The sequence below is a fragment of the Sarcophilus harrisii genome, chromosome 2 (genome assembly GCF_902635505.1).
Source record: "Sarcophilus harrisii chromosome 2, mSarHar1.11, whole genome shotgun sequence".
NCBI classification, from domain to species: domain Eukaryota; kingdom Metazoa; phylum Chordata; class Mammalia; order Dasyuromorphia; family Dasyuridae; genus Sarcophilus; species Sarcophilus harrisii.
Window position 1 is genome coordinate 96,508,627 of NC_045427.1, and position 21,198 is coordinate 96,529,824.

A 21,198-nucleotide genomic window follows, 5' to 3' on the forward strand; every position below is an offset into this window, starting at 1 on the left:
GCTTATTTGAAGTCAGTAATATAAGGGAAGAATTCTAACTTGGGAGAAAGAATTTTAAATCTCAATTGTGATACATACTCCCTGTGAGACATTGGATAAGTTACTTAATTCCCCTGATTTTAAGTTAGGGATGAGATGGTTAATTGAGAGGGCATTTGAGAGCCCTGCCCACTTTAGATGGAATCTAGAACAAATGCCATTCATATTTAGGTTTAATTAAAGTTTTACTGTAGTTGAGATGTTTATTTAATGTTTACCATTATATACCTTAAGAAATGACAATCCTTAAGTTAGTGTTCTTTGAATTTTAGAACCAAATTTACTATGAATCTGGACTTTTGATGCGAAATGAATTGTTCTTCTCTCTCGTTTTCCTTTTCACTTAGTACACAGAAGATGAAGCTAAGAAGGTGGGAGTTGTTGGCTGGGTTAAAAATACCAGCCAAGGAACGGTAAAAGGCCAAGTTCAAGGTCCTGAAGATAAAGTCAACTCCATGTAAGTAATAAAATATTTTCAATACTTGCTACTTGAAACAGCAAAATTAATAAATGAAAATATAGAGGCAATCTGTGAAATGTTTAAAGGTATTTCCAAAAGTTAAAAATTAGTCTTTTCTTTAAAACTTCTCACATTGTTGTCACAAGCAATCAGATAATGTTAATCAGGTGCACAAAAACAGATTAGCTAAAATACAATACTGTTGAATAGTTAGTTACTGGGGTTCCTATCATTGCCAAATATTTGTTATATATTTTTGGTAATCAAATGAACAGGATTTACAGTGAGAGATCATAATCTTATGTAGAATTTGGTAATAATATGTTAATGCCATTGTGAAATTGTGTTGGTTAGGGCAATGTTATGTGGAAAATACCTGAATAGTGGTATAACATTTTTAGTGTGTGTGTGTTTTATATATATCTTTACACACACACACACACACACACACACACACACACACACACACACACAATTATAATAGCAAAATTTTTAAAAATTCTTTTTTAAAATATAAGAACAACAAGAAGAAATAGGATTTAGCTCAAAACTTTGATGGCAATGTGGTTTCCAAGGGATGTTAGTTGGGGCCTAGAAGATATCTCCTTGGTAATATTCCATGAAACTTTAGGGAACTTAAAGACATTCTCTTCCAGTCTCTATTAGACCTATTCACTATTTCTTATACATGTGTGTGTATGTATGTATGTGTATATATATATGTATATCCCCTTAGATCTCCTATTAAGAAAGTTTTGATATCTTTTGTTTTTATATTATAAACATTTATAGATTATTCTCACTTCAGGGGAAGTGTCATGTAACAAAGTAAAACTTTGCTGACTTCATCTGAAAGTGCATGTAACATTTCACATCTCTACTTTATTTTTTTCTTTTTTAAATTTAATTTTTTTCTTTTTAAAGCTTTTTATTTTCAAAACATATGCATAATTTTCAACATTCATACTTGCAAAATCTTGTTCCAAAATTTTTTCTCCCTCTCTTCCCCTTATCCCTCCTCTAGATGACAATATATTACATCTATTTAAAAAAAAGTAGAAATCTATTTTCCCTCCCATTCCCTTTCCATTGAAAAAAATTTTTGTAACAAATCTGCCAAAACAAATTCACATGATATCTGTATACATGTGTGTATGTATAAAATATATGTATACATCTTTGTGACTTCTTTGTAATGGGTAGCACCACTTCTCCAAATTCATTAATTGTAAATTATATAACTTAAAATTTTTGAAATAATATTATTATTGTATTAATTGTTTTTTCTATGCATATCATTTGTCATTTTATAAATCATCAAAATTATTTTTATAAATTGATGTTATAACTTGTTACTCTTATTGCTTTCATTTGCTTGATTCTTCATCAGTGCATGTGCATCTTTTCATATCTTTTTGAAATTATCTATTTCATCATTTCTTTCAGTGCAATTATATTCCATCACATTCATATGTCATATTTTATTCAGCCATTTTTTCAATTGTTGGACATTCCAGCTTTTTGCTACCACAAAAACAGTTATTATAAATACTTTGTTCTTAAAATATCTTTTCTTCTTCTTTGATCCCTTTTGATATAGTCTTCATTTGCATCAAAGGGTATGTACTATACTTAGTAACTTTTTGGGTATAATTCCAAATATTTTTCCAGAATATAAACCCTCTAGGTTAGTGGTTCTCAATCTTTTGTTTTCAGTATCTTTATCCTATTAAAAATTATTTAGGATCTCTCCAAAGCGTTTTTGTTTATCTGGATTATATTTATAGACATTTACCATATTGGGGAAAAAAACTATTTTTAAATTTGTAGACCCTCTAAAAGGGTTTCAGAGATCCCCAGGATTCTCTAGACCATACTTTGAGAATCACTGCTCTAGGTCTATCAACAGTGCTTCAATATGTGTGCATTCTTATTCCAAAAATGACAGAAAACTATAAATTTTTTTTAGCTGGGTTCAATCTACCAATCTTAATTCCACCTACCAATATTGATGCATAGTTCACATCTCTTCATCTTTTTCAAAGATAATGAGAGACTTGGTTAATTATTTTGCTAAAATCTAGGCATCTATATTTTTTAAAAATCCTAGTGTAGAAGTTTTGTAATTCTTCCTTTTTATATATTTATATATTTATTTACTGTCTCCTTTCCTGGATTGTTAACTCTTAGAAAGTTCTACTTTATATTGTGACTGTTTGCTGCTTCTTAAAGCTGTTGGTGTTTATGGACTTTTTTTCTCCTTGTACCAAACCCTAAGTATGTATAGAATAAACATAAAATAAATACCAGGTACTTCAAAAAATGGGGTCCTAGCATTTGGGGGGAAATCAAAAAAGTGTATGTTTAGAAAATGGTACCTAAATTGCAATTGAAGGAAGAGAAGGATTCTACAAGGCAGAAGTTAGGGGAGAGGTCATTCCAAAGATTGGGCAGAGAGTGGATGGTGGGGTGGAAAAATGGTGGCCAATTCAAAGACACAGGCATAGGAGATAGAATATCTTGAGTAAGGTGCAAAGGGAAGAGTAGTTTGGCTTACTGTATGGTACAAGCAGTGGAAATGTATGATGACTTGCTTCAGGGAAGGCAGTTAGGAAGCCTTTGCAATAGTCCAGGTAAAAGGTGATTGAGGATATGGGATATGTGAGTAGAAAGGCAGAGTCAGATGTAAGAAATAAAGGTTGTAGAGAGAGAAATAATAGGATTTGGCCACTGATTGTATTGTGAAGAAGAGTGAAGACTCAAGGATAATCTTAAGGTTATAAAATTGAGATTGGAAAATGATGGTGCCTCTGATAGAAAGAAGGATGAGTTTTGGGGGAAAACAATGAATTTTATTCCAGACAAAATGAGTTTGAGTGTTTATAGGACATCTAGTTTAAATTGCCTATTGGGCAGCTAGTGATGCAGGACTGAAGCTGAAGGGAGAAAAGCTGAGTAGAAACTATAATTCTATGGGAGTTTTTGAAGTTACTAAGAGAGAAAATGTAGCATGATCAGAGACCTCTTCCCAGAATGTCCTTTTAAGGATAGTACTTAGGCCAAGAATCTCTTCATTTACCAACTGGCTGATTTATGCCATCATGCTCCAGGACTTTGTCATCTTGTAAGATCACTTGAGACCTGGGACTCCCAGCGGTCCCTTCTTTCCTTGAGGTTCCTCTCGCTATTAGGAGATTGGAGAGGAGAGACTTCCCTTAGAACCAGGAACCCTGATCAGCCACCCTGCCATATTCTTCTGGACTCCCCCCCCCCCCCCCCCCCCCCCCCACTCCGCCACCACATTTTTATTAAAGCTTCCTTTTCTGAAGTTTTCCCATTAGACTGTGAACACCTCATGGTCGGGGACTGTCTTTTTTTTTTAAACCATTCTTTGTATCTCTGGCACTTAGCATAGTGCCTAGGTCATAATTGGCACTTAATGTTTATTGATTGAGAGCCCAGAACATGAACATCTGTGAAGGGGGTTGATATTGATATGAGCCTTCTGATAAAGGATGCTGAAAAGTAATCACATAGGTAAGTGTCAAGAAAGAGTAGTGTTTTTAAAAGAGAGAGAGAATCTAGGAGGACAGGGTAGTCAGTGATTTCAGATGCAGCAGAAATCTTAAGAAAATGACTATTAGATTTGTTAATTAAGATATCATTAGTAACTTTGGAGAAACTTTGGTGATTCCTTCACAACACAATCAATTGACTAATTAAGGGCAGAAGCCAGATTGGAAAAAAAGTTGAGAAGTGAGAGCAATAGAAATGGAATGAATACAAGTAAATTTTTCTTTGTGTTTGGCTGTGAAAGGGAGGAGAGATAAAAGACAGTAGTTTGAGGGTATGGTCAGTTCTAGAGGAGCTCCAAAGAAGACTTATTGCTATTTTCTATGCCATTTCAGCTGCGACCAGTTCCATAAGAGTAAGAGATTTCCTTTGAAAAGGGCCTAAGGAGTTGCTATTCAACAACTATCATTTCAGAAGGAACTGCGCTTAAGACAAATCTTGCTTATAAGCAAAATGTACGAAGTAGCTACTTAACAGCTACTTCTATTCTGTTCTTGTTTATTCTATTCTGTTCTGTTTAAAAATAAAACTTCTTGTGATGCTCTATGCGGACATCCTTAATAAAAGTTTCAAAAAGACATTTTCTAGGATTTGTTATTGCTCTTAGAAATAAACCTAGAAGTATTAACATTAATCAGAAACATAATACATTGTATACCTTGATTTTTAAATTCTCAAATATTTATATAGTACCATCTATGTGCAGGGCATGGAGGATACAAAAATGATAAACAAAAAAAAGTTCTTTATTTCAGACAGCTTACAATCTTACAGGAAATATGTGTTGTAGAGAATATGCTAGAAGCAAAGATACAGTTTATAAAATCTTATATCTCATTCCATGCTGTATCCTCCCAGCTTCCATTCTCAGCACTCTCCAGAGAGAAAGGAAGTTTTGGTTGTAGTACTGAGTACATATCATTCACTTTTAACTGTAGTTCTAATTTTGCTAAGGACAGTTGAAATTAAAGAGTTCACAAGAAAAATTATAATTTACTTTTTTTAGCTAAGATTTGGGAATGTTTTTGGAAACATTTTTGTAATTTATAAATGAATATTTTGTGTTTAAGTCTCTTTTGGTAATAACCACAACTCTTAGTTTAATTCAATGGTTTCAAGCTGTTGTAAATCATGTATAGACTGAAACTCAACTAAATTGTTCATTTGTCAAATAGGGACTGATAGAAAAGCCCAGAAGTTTTTAAAGAGCTCCCGCAATTACAAACCATTTAATTTCCTTCTTGAGAATAACATGAAAAAGAACAAATCAACTGCAGGGTACTTTATAATAAAAGTCACTTAAAATTGTTAATGGTAATCACACTTTAAATCTGTAGCAAATGATATTGTGAAATTTATTTTTAAACACCAGAACAGATGATTTATTTTGAACATAAAGAAATAGCGAGCTTCAAAATTGAAATATGTTTGTGCCATGTTTTTTTTTTCATTGTTTCATGATTAATATTCTTTCTCTGTTTTTATTATACCAGTTCATATTCTTTTAAATTGTTTGGAAAGGAGCTTAAAATTAATCTTTTTTCACATCAGCTCCATAAAGGCATAGAAATTTAGGCTTGTAGACCTAGAGCTATAAAGAATTTTAGAAGCCATCTAGTTCAATGTAAAGTCCAGACTAGCTTCCTGGAGGCCTCAGGATCAGCCAGAGTCAGGATAAGCAAAAGTCCTTGGTCTTTAGGGGGAGAAGTGAAGGTGATGGACAAAACTTCCAGGAGTTTTGCCAAGGATTCCTTCTTGATTCTAAAGTCCAGAATCTCCACACTTTTCTCCTCTCTGTCCTGCGACCAGGTGAAGTTCTCTCACCTCTCTCACTTCACCCCCTAATCCTTACCTATAATTCTCTTAACCCTAAATATTGAGCCAGCATTAACTGCAAGAAGAGAAATTCCATATGGATGCTAATAGAGTTATTGTCCAATAGATAATTAGCCTTAAGTGCTCAGTTGTCTGATTCAAGCACACCTTTTAAGAGTTTCAGCCCTTTACAATTCAATCCTTTTATTTTGGAGTTGAGAAAACTATAATTTTATCTCTATAGATAGAAGTAGATCTATCTCATTCAGAAATAAGTGAGATATAAAGACAAAAGGCATCAATGAAATAAAATTATATGGGTTATAGTCACCTAGAGCTATTGCTAATAACCAAAATTCAAAGAATCATAGCATAGTTTTAATGGTTAAAAATTTATATAAAGGAGGGGGCTTCGCTACTCACATATTGATCAGTCAAAGCCTCTAAAATATAATCACAGGTATTAAATGCGAGTATAGTCACATTTACTTAGCTTTTAATTTATAAACAAAACTAAGACTTGATTACTTTTAAAAATAAGAACTCTTATCATAAACTAGTATTATTAAGGAATTTTCCTACAACTCCATTATGTCTGATTTAAATGTTTCTTAGGATTTAAGTTTTTCTATACCTTTTTGATATCACTATGTTTGATACTTTATTTCAAAATTTCCTACTTCCTAGCATCCTGCTTATCTTTCCTGGTATTATTATCCCTATCCATTACTAGTACTATTGCCTTTCTGTCTTTCTACTTCCTTTCCTGTCTCTTTCTTATCTTTCAGTTCTTCCCTATTTTCCCAAACATAGAGCACTACTTTCTCAGAAGATCCTAAGGATCAATTAACTGGTTGCTGCAAATAAGTTGTAACAAATTACCAAAAAATGACTGATTCTTGACAAGTGGCTGACTTTTCTTAGTCAGATTTTTAACATCATGCTGATATTTGAGTTCTCTTACAGTTTCTTCAATTATTTATAAATTGTACCTCAAATTGATGAACCTCAAAGTAACCCCAGTAAACTGATTGAATAGTGAAGACTTAGTCAAAGACATAATCTCCAATGGGGATACTTTGTCTAAGTCTAATCTTCAGGTTTCAAAAAGACAAAAAGAGACTTGCCTTTGTTATCTGCATAAAACTTGGCTCACTGGGATTAATAACCCTGCATATTATTTCCTTCACATTACTTTCATATGATGTAAGAGAGAACAGGTAGAGGTAAAAGATATATATATATATATATATATATATATATATATATATATATATATATATATCTTGAATTATTGAATTATTATTAGAAAATAGTAATATAAAATTAATATATAGTGAGGAAAGTAAATGTAGCAATAAATTCCACAGATTAGCTTTGATGTACATTGCATAGCATTTCATAGCTTATAGAATAGTTTGATTGTTTACAAAATGCTTTTCTTTGAACAGTTTGTAAGTTTAATATTTTGATTAGAAGTATCCCTATTTTGCCTATAGCAAATAAGTCTATGCAGGTCAAGTGACTTGCTCTCAGTCCTGAAACTAGTTAGAACTAGGATTTCAATCCAAGATTTCAGATTCATAGTCCAGTTTCCATTTCACTACAACTATGCTGAATTATTTTCCCTTTAACTTTAAAATAAGAGGTTTTATATCTTCTCAGGGTGATATCAAAATCAAGAAAGAGAACTATAGAGTTAAATTATTTTTAAGGGCATGGATATAGAAATGAAAATAAAAATATGGAATATAAGAATGACTATAATTTAGATGAGGCATTAGTTGAAAATGAAACAAACAGTTCCATTATTGTTACTAGGTCAACAACACCGAAGGATATTGTGCAGATATGTGTATTTTCTTTTTCTGTCTTATTTTGTCAGTTCAGATGAGTGATGGCTTTCTTATACAAATTGTACTACACGTATCCAGTTTTAGAGTTGTTCCATCAACATTTTTTGGTAGAAGAACAATTTCCAACCTATTATTTTATTAAGTTACAACTTCATATTTTGCAAAGTAAAACAGGAAAAATCCATTATATCTGTGAATAACAACTTCAAGTCCATTCACAGCATATATCAATTATGATTAGATGATGTACAAACAAAACATGATTTCCCCCTATATTATTTTCATACAACAGGAGAGAACAGATAGGGAAGAAGACCAAAAAAACTTTTGGCTTTATTACATTGGATGTATTTTTTCCTATAGTCAGAACAAAATAATTTAATAGTCTAAATCTTTGTTAGCAATTTGGGCTCATTAGAAAAACTCTAAAATCAAAGTTGTACCCTAATTGTCATATTTGCATTTTTACTCATTTATAATATTTAGAAGCTAATTGCTTCTGAGGTTTTGTGTTCAGTTGTAAGAATCACATTTTTAAAAGCTAATTGGAAAACTGGAATACTTCCAAAGAAGGGCATTAAGAGGCAAGGGGCTTGGAAATTGCCGTGAAAACTGGGGCTGATTCCCCAGGAGACATGCTTGAGGGGATAATGTAGCTCTTTTCAGTTTTTTCAAAGGACTGCCATGAGAAGAACATGATTTAGTGATAAGAATATCTGGAGTCAGGAGAATCTGGTCCAAAACCTTTCTTATTCATTTCTGTGACTTGGGCAATTCCCAAACTAATTTAGGTCATCATTTCTTTGTAAAATTAGAGAGTTGGAACTGGAAGCATTTAAGGTCTCTTCCAACTTTGTGTCTGTGGTCCTATGTGTAGAAGGGGAATAATATCCCTTTGATATAGTCCTAGAAAGCTGATCTAGGAAGAGTAGATAGAAATAAGAAGTAGGCAGATTTTGGTTTAACAGAAGGAAGAATTTTCTAACAACTTATAACCTGTACCAAAATAGAGTGAACTATTTTAATGAAGTAAGGTATTGAAGAAATTTCTTACTGAGTGAGTAAACTTGATCACTTCCAAAGTGTACTCCAATCCTAAAGTAATATTCTTACATATAATCTGTCTAAATTTAAGATTGCTTGTCTTATATACAAAATTTAAAGATTGACTGGAATAATTGGCATATTCTTTACCTTTTTGAATTCTTAACAATAACACGTTGCTTTAGCTATGAAATTATATTACTTTGAATTTCCAGAAGTAATGGGTATAGATTATAATGAAATGCTGCATTTTGTGAAGACCAAAATTATCATGTTGAACAATTAGTGTCATATCCAAAATTACTTATTATAATTTTAAAATTTGACTTTCAGATCCTGCCCCCATAGTGATTTTTGTGTGACCAGGACAGAGTCCTACCTTTATTTTAGCTAGTGCTTTTCATTAAATGATCTCTAAACAGTTTGGACACATTTCTTAACATAATCATCATAGTATCCTAGTATGAAACTAATGGCAGTAATGATATTTTAAAGAAAAATTTCACTAGATGCTCCATTAGATTGGCTTAAGTATATTTTAGTAGAATGAGAAAATATTGAAGAACCATCATTCTATAAAAATATTTAAAGGGTAACATATGCACAGCTGTGTTGGAGTTCTTCATTGCTATATATACACTAGATTTTATACTTCTTTTTTTAGAATTTTTAATAGCTTTTTACTTTCCCAAATACATGCAAAGATAATTTTCAACATGAACCTTTGCAAAACCTTGCATTCCAAATTTTTCTCTCTCCCCTCACCCTTTCTCATAGATAGCAAGCAATCCAATATAGGTTAAACATTTGCAGTTCTTCTATATATATTTCCATATTCCTCATGCACACGAAAAATCAGATCAAAAGGTGAAAGAAAAAGAGACATGAGGGGAAAAAAAAACTAAGCAAACAACCAACAACAACAAAGGAGAAAATATTATATTTTGATCCACATTCAGTCTCCATTATTCTCTGGATGCAGATAGTGCTTTCCATCTCAAGTCTATTGGAATTCCCTTAAACCAATTCGTTGTTGAAAAGAGCCAAGACCATTCCAATTGATCATCACATAATCTTGTTGTTGTACAATGTTCTCCTGGTTCTGCTCACTTCACTGAGCCTCAATTCATGCAAGTCTTTCCAGGCTTTTCTGAAATCAGCCTGTTCAGCATTTATTATAGAACAATAATATTCCATTGCATTCATACACCATCACTTATTCAGTCATTTCTCAACTGATGGGCATCCACTCAGTTTCCAGTTTCTTGCTCTTTTGATAGTGGCAAACATTTTTGTAGTGCTATAAACATTTTTACATATGTAGGTCCTTTTCCCTTTTTTAATTCTTTAGAATACAAACCTAATAGAGACACTGCTCGTTCAAAAGGTATGCACAGTTTGATAACCCTTTGGGCATAGTTCCAAATTGCTCTTCAGAATGGTTGGATGATTTTCCAACTCTACCAACAATGTATTAGTATTCCAGTTTTCCTACATCCGCTTCAACATTTATTATTATCTTTTCCTGCCATTTTAGCCAATATGAAAGGTGTAAAGTGATACCTCTGAGTTCTCTTAATTTAAATTTCCCTAATTTAGAGTATTTTTTCATATGACTAGAAATGATTTTAATTTCATCATCTGAAAATTGTCTGTTTATATCCCTTGATCATTTATCTTGTATTCTTATAAATTTGAGTCAATTCTCCATATATTTTAGAAATGAGGTAAGAGACATTGGAAGTAAATTTTTTCCCCCAGCTTCCTGCTTTCCTTCTAATCTTGGCTGCATTAGTTTTGTTTATAAAAAAAACCCAAACCTTTAAATGTAATGTAAAGATTTTGTATTTCAAAACTGTTCTTTTACCTTCTTTATAAATATTGCAAATTTGTAGCATTAGCCACCTAAATACATACTTTATGATTCTAAGTCACAACTTTAACATGTATGCTTTTTTGTTTTCATTAATTGTATTTTAAAGAATCTCAACAGTTTGTATTGGAGGAAACTTGGTTATGCCTTATAGGTCATAGAAACAATATTGAACTACCAGTTTAATTCAGGGGATTTGAGTATCTGGTGATAGAAAGAAAAGAGAGCTATTCATTAGAAGATGGAAGAGAGAATACCTTGGTTTAGATTTTCTCTTGACCTCCCTCCTCACCCACCATTTGTGGGAAGGTCTTGTAAACTTTGGATGATTTGGGACTTTCCATCTTCCCATTAATACCACGACAGCACTTCTGGGAACCACTGATGGTAGTTCTTTGGGACAGATAGGATGAGATGAAGAAAGCATATTCAAGGCTTTACAAAGAACCTAATAAGAAGTCAACAAGATATTTTAAGTTCTTACTATGTTCCAAGCATTGTGCTGAGCACTGACATACAAAGAAAGACAAAAACCATATTTTGTCTTCAAGAAATTCATGTTCTAATGCAAACAATTAGATGCATACGTGTGTGTGTGTGTGTGTGTGTGTGTGTGTGTGTACAGACAGAATTGGAGAAGGCATTAGCATTGAGCGAGACTGGGAAAGGTCTCTTGAAGAAGGCACAATTTGACTTAAGATTTAAAAGAAGCTAGGAATTGTCTTGAATGAGTAGGGGGAAACTTTTCAGACATAGGAAAACAGCCAGTTAAAAAGCTGGAATTGGAGTGTTATACATGAAAAATAGTAAAGCTAGTTTGGCTAAATTACAGAATACACAGAGAGAAGTAAAGTGTACGAAGACTGAAGGGTAAGGAAAGGCCAAGCTGTAAAAGATTTTAAAAGTCAAACGGGATGTTATGTTTCATCCTGGGGATGATTAGGAGCCACTGGAGTGTGCTGAGTAGCAGGGAGTAACACGGTCAGACCTGCCCTTTAGGAAGATTAATTTGACCACGGAGTAGAGAATCGATTAGAGTAGAGAGGGGCCAAGCAGAAGGCCTATTGCAGCAGTACAGGAATGAAATAATGAAGATCTTCACCAGGGTCATGGCAGGGTCAGAAGAGAGAAGCGAGTGAATGTAAGAGATGGTGTGAAGTTAGAAATGGCAACAGTTAGGTAGGGAAGGTGAACATGAAGAGTCAAGAATGACAGCAAAGTTGTGGGTCTGTTTGACCAGTAGGAAGGTATGCCTGGGACAATAATGGAGTTAAAAAGAGAGGAAGTTTGGAAAAGATAATTTCAGTTTTAGACATGATGAATTTAAGATATCTGGGGCATATTTTGTTCAAGATACCCTACAGGCATTTATTTAAAGATGTGAGATGAGAAGTTCGGAGAGAAGAGGAGTCATATCTGAGAATTATTTGCATACAGATGATAATTGAATCCATGGGAGTTAATGAGATAACTAAGCAAGATAGGATACATGATGAAGAAAAGAGGGCCTAGGACAGAGCTTTGTGGCATACCCACAATTGGTGGGCATCTTTGTGTATGCTAAGGAGGAATGGTTAGACTGGTAAGAGGAATCCCAGAAGACAGTAGTGTCAAAAACCTAGATTAAAAGAGAATATTAAGGAGGACTGAAAAGAGGTCAAGAAGAATGAAGATCAAGAAAACGCTTTTAGATGTGGCCATTCACAGATCACTGGTAAACCAGATTGCAGAGAGTTAAGTAGAGAGTGAGAAGCATTATAGATGGTTTCTCAAGCTTAGCCACAAACAAGAGAGCCACAGGGCAATAACTCATGGGTGTGGTCAGATCAAATGAGGGGTTTTTAAGGTTGGGAAAGATGCTTTTTGGATGCTTTTTAGGCAGCTAGAAAGTAACTATTAGGGAGAGATTTGGGACAGTAGTGATTATTATCTGCTGGAGAAGATGGGTTAGAATCCAATTAAAGGTGTATGTAAAAGGTCCAGAAGAGCTAGCTCTTTGAGTAAAATGGGTAAAGGAAGAGTTACTAGGTGAAGATATATGAGCAGTGTGAGATGTGAAAGAGGAAAGGGGTATCTTTCAGCTTAACAGAGCAGATTGGACTTCTAGGAAATTTTTTTATTGCAGTGGGTATCTTCTTGAAAAGTTTTCATTTTTAATATTTTTTTAAAATTGAAGAAGTTTTGAAAAATTTCTCCAGCAACAATTTTAACTGGCAAAAATATTAAGTCAAAAGACTAACAAAAGGCATTATTATAATCAAAATATTTGCATTTCGTTTTCCTTTTTGATAAACTATTTCACATTTGAAAGCTATGCTCCTTGCTGACCAGGATTTTTGTAAGGATATTTATTTTCAACACCAATGAAAAATAAAATATAAATAAGAAGTTGATGTGTCCATTACTGTGAATTGGCCTTTTTAAAAATATAATAAGCCAAGTTTTCCAACTCTAGGGGGAGCTCTTTGGTTTTTTTGTGTTTTGTTACCTTGTTAAATTGGATGCTTTGTTTTCAAAGCTAGCCGTTTTCAGATCATTCTGAACATCTCTCATAAGCTTTTCTCTTACTGAACTTTCTAGAAGCATTTTCCTCCTTGTTATGGAGCTTTTTATTTTAATATTTCTTGAATTATGTAAAGAGGCCAATTTCTGCCTCTTTTCTTACATATCCTTAATCACAGATACACCTTACCTTGGTCAAACTGAGACCTGTTAAAGATCTTGATTTGAAAAAGGCAAGGTCCCTCTGCATCCAGGGCCATCTTCAGTCATCTTGATCTATATCTTGCCACTGGACCCAGATGGCTCTGGAGGAGAAAGTGAGGCAAGTGACCTTGCACAGCCCTCCCTCACATAAATCCAATTCATGTATAGGTCATGGCATCATCTCCCTGATATCCTAGCCCTCTTCAAGAATAAAAAACAACAACAAAGCTATGTATAATTGATATACAGAAATATATTATAGAAGAAATGTCATATTTATTTTATAATAGACTTAAAGAACTCAAACCTTAGTCATTTTGAATCTAACAAATCTATTTCTATAGCAACAGAATAGCGTATTGCCGTGACATATTTTAGTGCAGTTTCCATGGTGTTTAAGAAATAAAAAATATTATTTATCACTTTAATTTTCTATAATCCTGATTTCTGAAAAAGAATCCATGGAGCTATGATCTTCTTCTTCAGTGACTGGTTTTATTTATGAATAAGAGCAAAAGATAAAACTCTTATAGATATTATTAGCTGTTTCTATAGCAACTGATTCAGTACTCTCTCCCCTTTGTACACAAGGGGGTGCTGGTTTTGTGTCTTTTTATAAACACAGAAAAGACACTACAGTTTCTAATTCTTCTCCCTTGCCTGTCAACTTAGCCTTTTTTTTTTTTGGTCTCTAGTCAAGATTAAACCTATAGAAAAGAAATCTGCACTGGGTATATAATATCTTGGGTCATGTCAGAATAGGCTGTTTTGACAAGATTAAAACCTACAGAGCTTCCTGGACATCTATACTCCTGCGGGTCCTTTTGCTATATTCTCAGCCATATTTCTCCGGGGTCCTACACACTGATTCTATAACATGAGAAAAACAGCGTGGCAAGGCCACTCTCAAACCCAGAAATTCAGTGTAGAAGCTCAAAGGTAATAATTCTTCTGATAAAATGACATCAATGAAGTATATTCTCTGAGAATTGCAAAAATTAGAGAGAGCTTCAGTTATGTCTTCTTTAAAGTGAATCACAATATGAAATTCAGCAAGAACAAAATTTGCCTGGAACCCTCCCTGAAATCTGCCTTCCATTGTAGTCACTAGAGGGCACACTTGATGTTTTCCTTCTTCAAAACAAAACAAAGCAAAACAAAACAACCCTCAAATCCAAAACTAATTTATTCACTGAATTTTGGAGTATTAGATCTATGAACCATTAACTAAAGCTTGAAAAAATACTATTTAACATGGTGAATAATAAATTTCCTCATCATTCACAAAATATAAATCTCTTGTTTCATGTAAGGCACAGCACTAATACTATGGGTTATATTCTGAAGTATAAGAGCCTAGGTTCCGAAGAATCTTTGGAGGACCTAATTGGCTAAATAAAGCTTATTTACACCAAAAGTTAACAATAGAAATCTAAATAAACCACATTGATAGCTTTTCATTGATTTGCCAGTCTAATAAATATATAAATTAAGAATGAGGTCAATCTGGCAGGCATTATTCTTAGTGAAACCAAGTTGACTCTTTAGCATCACTTTTCTTTTCTAGATATCTACTTAATATCTAAATATATAAAATATTTTAGATTTATGGCAGAGTTTTAGGTAGGGATCACTAGCCTATAGTTTACATATTCCACTTTTTCTTTTTTAAAAATCAGAACATTTACTCTTTTTTTTTTTAATTAAAGCTTTTTATTCACAAAGCATATGCATGGGTAATTTTTCTTTTTTTTATTTTAGTTTTTTATTTACAAGATATATGCATGGGTAGTTTTCTAGCACTGACAATTATAAAACCTTTTGTTACAATTTTTTCCCTCCTTCCTCCCACCTCTTCCCCTAGATGGCAGGTTGACCAATATGTGTTATGTATGTTAAGGTATATGTTAAGTACAATATATGTATACATGTGCATGGGTAATTTTTCCAACATAACCCTGCCAGATATTCTAACCTGCATAACCCCCTGCCACAAATTATCCCCTTCTTCCTCCCATTCCTTCCCCCACCCGACAGGCAATCCAATACATGCCAAATATGCTGAAATATATGCCAAATCCAATATGTATATACATATTCACACAGCCATCTGGTTGCACAAAAAAAAATCAGATAAGGAAGGAAGAAAAAGAAAAACTGAGAAAAAAGAAGCAAAATGCAAGTAAATAATAACAGAGAGTGAGAATGCTATGCTGTATTCTACCCTCTGTTTCCATGATTCTCTCTCTGAATGTAGATGGTTCTCTTCATCACTGCACAAGTGGAACTGGTCCAAATCATCTCAATGTTGAAGAGAGCCACGTCCGTCAGAATTGATCATGATATAGTCTTGTTATTGCCATATATAATGATCTCCTGGTTTTACTCATTTAACTTTGCATCAGTTCATGTAGGTCTCTCCAGGCCTCTCTGAAATCATCCTGCTGGTCATTTCTTACAGAACAATAATATTCCATAGCATTCATATACCATAATTTATTCAGCCATTCTCCAGTTGATGGGCATCCACTCAGTTTCTAGTTTCTGGCCACTACAAAAAGGCTTGCCATAAACATTTTTGCACATGTGAGGCCTTTTCCCTTCTTTAAGATCTCTTTGGGATATAAGCCCAGTCATAACGCTGCTGAATCAAAGGATATGCACAGTTTGATAACTTTTTTGAGCATAGTTCCAAACTGCTCTCCAGTATGGTTATATCCTCACAGTTCTACCAATGATTTATCAGTGTCCCAGTCTCTCCACATCCTCTCCAACATTCATCATTGTCTTTTCCTGTTATCCTAGCCAATCTGACAGGTGTATAGTGATATCTCAGAGTTGTCTTGATTTGCATTTCTCTGATCAATAATGACTTGGAGCATCTTTTCATGTGGCTACAAATAGTTTCAATTTCTTCATCTGAAAATTGTCTGTTCATATTCTTTGACCATTTATCAGTTGGATAATGAACTATTGTAAAGTACGGGCTAGCTCCCTGAAGGGCCTCAGGATCAGCCAGAGTCAGGATAAATTAAAGTCCTTGATCTTTAGGGGAAGAAGTGAAGGAGGCAGGCAAACTGCCATGAAACTTGTCAAACATGTATCCTGGATTCTGGAGTCCAGAGTCACCAGCCTCTCTCCTCTTCATCCTGCTGCCAAGTGACTCTGCTTCTCTCCCTCTACCCTCCAATCCTTGCCTATGATTATCTTAACACCAAACAATCAGCAGGCACTAATGGTGACAAGAGCCATTTATCCAAATATAGACTAATAGAGTCATTATCTCACTCGAATAGGTAATTAGCCTTAAGTGCTCGATTGTCTGATTCAAGCATACCTTTTGGAGTTTCAGCACTCTACAAACTATTAGAAATTTGAATCAATTCTCTATATATTTTAGAAATGAGGCCTTTATTAGATCCTTTGGATGCAAAAATGTTTTCCTAGTTTATTGCTTCCCTTCTAATCTTGTCTGCATTAGTTTTGTTTGTACAAAAACTTTTTAACTTAATATAATCAAAATTATCTATTTTATGATTAGTAATGATCTCTGGTTCTTCTTTGGTCACAAATTCCTTCTTCCTCCACAAATCTGAGAGGTAAACTATCCTATGTTCTTTTAATTTGTTTATAGTATCATTCTTTATGTCTAGATCATGAAGCCATTTCAATCTTATCTTAGTATACAATGTTAAATGTGGATCTATACCTACTTTCTGCCATACTAGTTTCCAATTTTCCCAGCAGTTTTTGTCAAATAACGAATTCTTATACCAAAAGGTGGGGCTTTTGGGTTTGTTAAATATTAGATTGTTATAGTCATTGGCTATTTTGTTCTGTGAGCCTAACCTATTCCACTAATCAACTAGTCTATTTTTTACCCAGTAGATCTGAGAACATTTACTCTTCATCAAAAGCTGAGACACTATGCTCCACAAATTTTTGAAAGATAAGCTGGATCATGCATCCACATTCATCTGTTCTTTAATTACCCTGAAATATAATTCATCTGGATTTGTTGATTTAAATTAGGCAAAAGCACATAGGTCCTCTTATTTATCTTGATATGTTCTCTCTGAGCTATTGTTTTCTTGACATTTTCAGCAGAAAGATCATTCCATTTGTCAGAGAAAACACAAGTAAAATAATTATTTGATTGTTTTCTTTGTCACCTGTTATCATTCACCTCTAAGTAATGTTTTCCCCCTTTCTTTGATCTTCTTTTTACTTGTATAATTACTACCACCTCCACCACTACCAACAGAAAACATCTAAGTAAACCAAAAAACTCTGCTCCTTTGATCCCCTTTAACTTTAGTTTTGTATCTTTTTTATTAACACAGGCAATATAGTAACGTTTCTATTTCTTCTCTCTCTCCTCTTAACTTAGCCTTTTTTTCCTTCTCTCCAGTAAGGAAAAGCATGTGGACCAGGTGTATTTGCAGTCATGTCAGAATATGCAAACAATTTGACCATATCACTTCCCATTCAGTAAACTGTAGTGACTCTCTGTTTTCTCCAGGATCAAATATGATTTCCTCTGTTTAACATATTAAGCATTTTAATGTAAAGCTCTTTATAACCTGGTCACAACTTACCTTCCCAGCCTATATTGTTCCATTTTCTACACCTTTGTCTTTATACCAGCTATTATCCATACTTGGGAATGCACGGTTTTCTCCTCTTCTTCTTCAAATCCCTGATTTCTTTAAACATTCAGCTCTTTTTCATGAAATTTTTCCTTATACCTGTCTCCTCAATAGTGATTTCCCTCTTTAAAATATCTTATGCCTATCTAGTTTTTATATACATACATATGTGTATGCACATATGTTTTGTAAATATGTACACATGTATGTGCGTACATGTCTCCTTTAGCTAAATTATAAATACATCAAAGATAGAGTCTGTTTTATTTTTATATTTGTATTTTTAGCACCTAGCACATAGTTGCCTGGCTTGTGATAACTGGTGGTCAAAATATGCTTGTTGAGTGATAATGGCTAACAAATGTTATCATTATTTCATTTGAGTTTTAGAATAACCCTGTAGGGTGGTAACTCTTAATCATTGTTATCCCAGTTTTATGGATGAGGAACGTCAGGCTCCAAGAGGTTCAGTGACAGAGCTTGTAAGTATCAGAGATAGAATTTGAATTTAGATCATCTTGTGTCTAAACCCAGCACTCTCCGCAGTCCATGATGGTATATCCTTATCATGCTAGATGAGGGAAGCTGGCATTTTCATACTATGGAAGCCAAAGAGGGCACCAGCGAGGGGGGCATAGCAAGCATGGCTGGCAGATAACCTTTTTGCCAGGCTCTTCTCTCCTGAAAATGCCTGCAGGGAGTAGGTAGGAGCAGTGAACCAATATGTCTGGGTTGGGACATTTTGGTTTTTTGGTTTGTTTTCATTGCTGTTTCAAAAGTGATTTTGTTGAAAAGAAGAAGAGATCAGAGCTGCACAATCTGGCATCGCTGAGGAAGGTCGGGACATGGTCAGCACTCTAGCAGGAGAAAAGGAAGCTCTCATCTGTGGACTTTGTAGGAAATCAATGCAATTCAATGCTGCCTCTTGCTATCTACATACATAGACTGTCTCAGCTTTTCCCTAGTTTTAGGTGATGATACCAACTTTTTTGTTACTCTTACCTAATTCTCTGGGTAAATCTTTGGATTAATCCCAACAAGGCATTCTGGTTACCCTTTTGTCTCGTGGCGTGTATCACATTTTCTTTTGGCCTCTTAGTGTGTTCTTTTCTTTTGGGCTTGTCAATTGATCTTAATTATTGACAGCTGTCAGAAGCCTCTCTGTAGTAATAAGGACTTTTTCAATTTTTTTTAAAAAAAATTGAGGGTGGTGTGGGGAAGGTGCTAATCTTCCTATATAGCTTTTTTTATATTTATGTGTTTCCCTGCATCGTGTGTGTTCCTGTGTAAGTCCTGTGTTCCATGGCAAGCTGCAAGCTGCCATAGTTGTGGCTACCGAGAATATTAGAATGTGAGTGATGATAGTTCTTGCCATAGGGCATCTTTTGACCCATTTCTTATTTTCTTGGACAGATCTTTTTCAAGAGTTAAGACAAATAATGTAGAGCTGGGCTGTAGTGGATATTGACTTTAGTATCCCTGATGCATTTATCAGCTTGATCATTCAGCAAATATATAAGTACCTACAGCACATTCAGCATTGTGCTAGGTTCTTGGGCATATGAAGATGAGCTCTGTTGTCGTAAAGCTTATAGTCTAGTAGGGAGGAGATGTGACATATAACACGGTAATTATACACAAGAAGTATGTAAAAGAGACAAAATTTTGTGTGATGTCTGAGGCAATAGTCATTATACGGGGATGGGATCAGAGAAAGTTAATTAGTATTTGAATTGGGTTATTTAAGTATTGATAGGTTGTTGTTGTTGTTTGCCCTTTGTTCTTGAAGAGGTCATCTTCAGGGAGGTGACATGTAAGTGAAGTGGATTTAAGTGAGGAAGGGCTGTGCAAGGTCATCATCCTCACTTTTGTCTCCAGAGCTGTCTGTGTCCCCGTGGCAAGATATAGATCAGGATGACTGGAGATGGCCCTGGATGCAGTGGGAGACCCAGGCCTTTTTAAGCTAAGGTCTTAAATAGGTCTCAGTTTGACTGTAACAACACACATCAGTGATTAAGGCTGGGTAGAAAATGATACAGAGAATGGCCTCTTTTGTCTAGTCAAAAAAAAAAAATCAATTTGGGATAGGAAGACCCTCAGGGTTTCTGGCCAAAAAGGAAACTATTTACATTAACTCTGAGCTGATTAAAGTCCAAATAGTAATCAAGTGGGACGGTGACCTAAGGAGAGCCAAAGTGATTTGGTCTCAAATCTCTTTGGCTTTAAGGCATGGTCCTAGCCTGTAAATTCTAGAATATCTTGGGAGGTTTCAGAGATCAAAATGTACACTTTCTGGGCAGAGCACCTGCAGTTCAAGGTATGATACTCTGTGGACTGAGGGAAGGGAAGGAAAAGAAGAAAGAGAAAAGGAAAAGAGTTGTGTTATCCATTGGCTGGTCCCAGTTGTTCCTAGGGTTCCTAGTGGGACAGCTCCTCCTCCTACTCACAAAGAATTTTTGTCCTTTGTTCGAGGACCATGACATAAGGGAGGTGATGCCATGACCTGTAAGTAAATTGGATTTCAGTGAGAGAGGGCTGGGCAAGATCACTTGCCTTACTTTCCTCTCCAGAGCCAACTGGGTCCAGTGGTCAGATAGAGATCACAATGGCTCAGATAGATAGGAATGAAAGACTCTCTGCTGCAGTTCAAGATCCTTGGTTTTAGACTCAGAGAATCTGGATTTGTGTCCTGGCTCTGTTTGCAATGTGACCATTAGATAAGTCATTTCTCTCTGGGCCTCAGTTTCCTTATCTATAAATTGAGGAGGCAATACTAGATAATCTCTAAGGTAACTTCTGTTTATAAACCTAATTTTGTAGAGTGGGGAATAGAAAGGACACTGCCTAGGAAAAACATGAGTAAAAAGTTTGGAGAAAAGAAAGTATCTGTGTTCCAACATGTTATTATTCCCTTTTGAAATTGATCCCTAAAACTGGACAGAATATCCCAGATGTATCTGATCATGTCTAAGTATAGTAATACTATCTGCCATTCCTCTACAATGCTCTGAATATTGTACTACTCCTAATGCACTCAAGATTGCATTGACTTTTTTATTTCTTTGTCATATTGTTGACTCATGTTGTCCATTAAAATCCCAAAGATCTTTTCCCCAAGAAAGGCACATGTCCTTTCATTTTGTTTTTCTGACAAAAATTGATCTTTTTAAAAACTTGTTAGAT

General features: G+C 34.5%; 1 protein-coding gene across 4 annotated transcripts in view; it reads left to right on the top strand.

Moving 5' to 3' along the window:
• Positions 1–21,198, top strand: part of ACYP2 (acylphosphatase 2) — a 195,925-nt gene that overhangs the window by 36,424 nt on the left and 138,303 nt on the right. For 3 of the 4 annotated variants that reach the window (XM_003758277.4, XM_023494964.2, XM_031950473.1), the window contains exon 3: positions 387–496. In XM_003758277.4, coding sequence (XP_003758325.3) covers positions 387–496 — 110 coding nt within the window. Of the gene's footprint in view, positions 1–386; positions 497–4,407; positions 4,653–21,198 lie in introns of those variants that run through there. The other variant, XM_012540217.3, reaches the window with a different exon arrangement.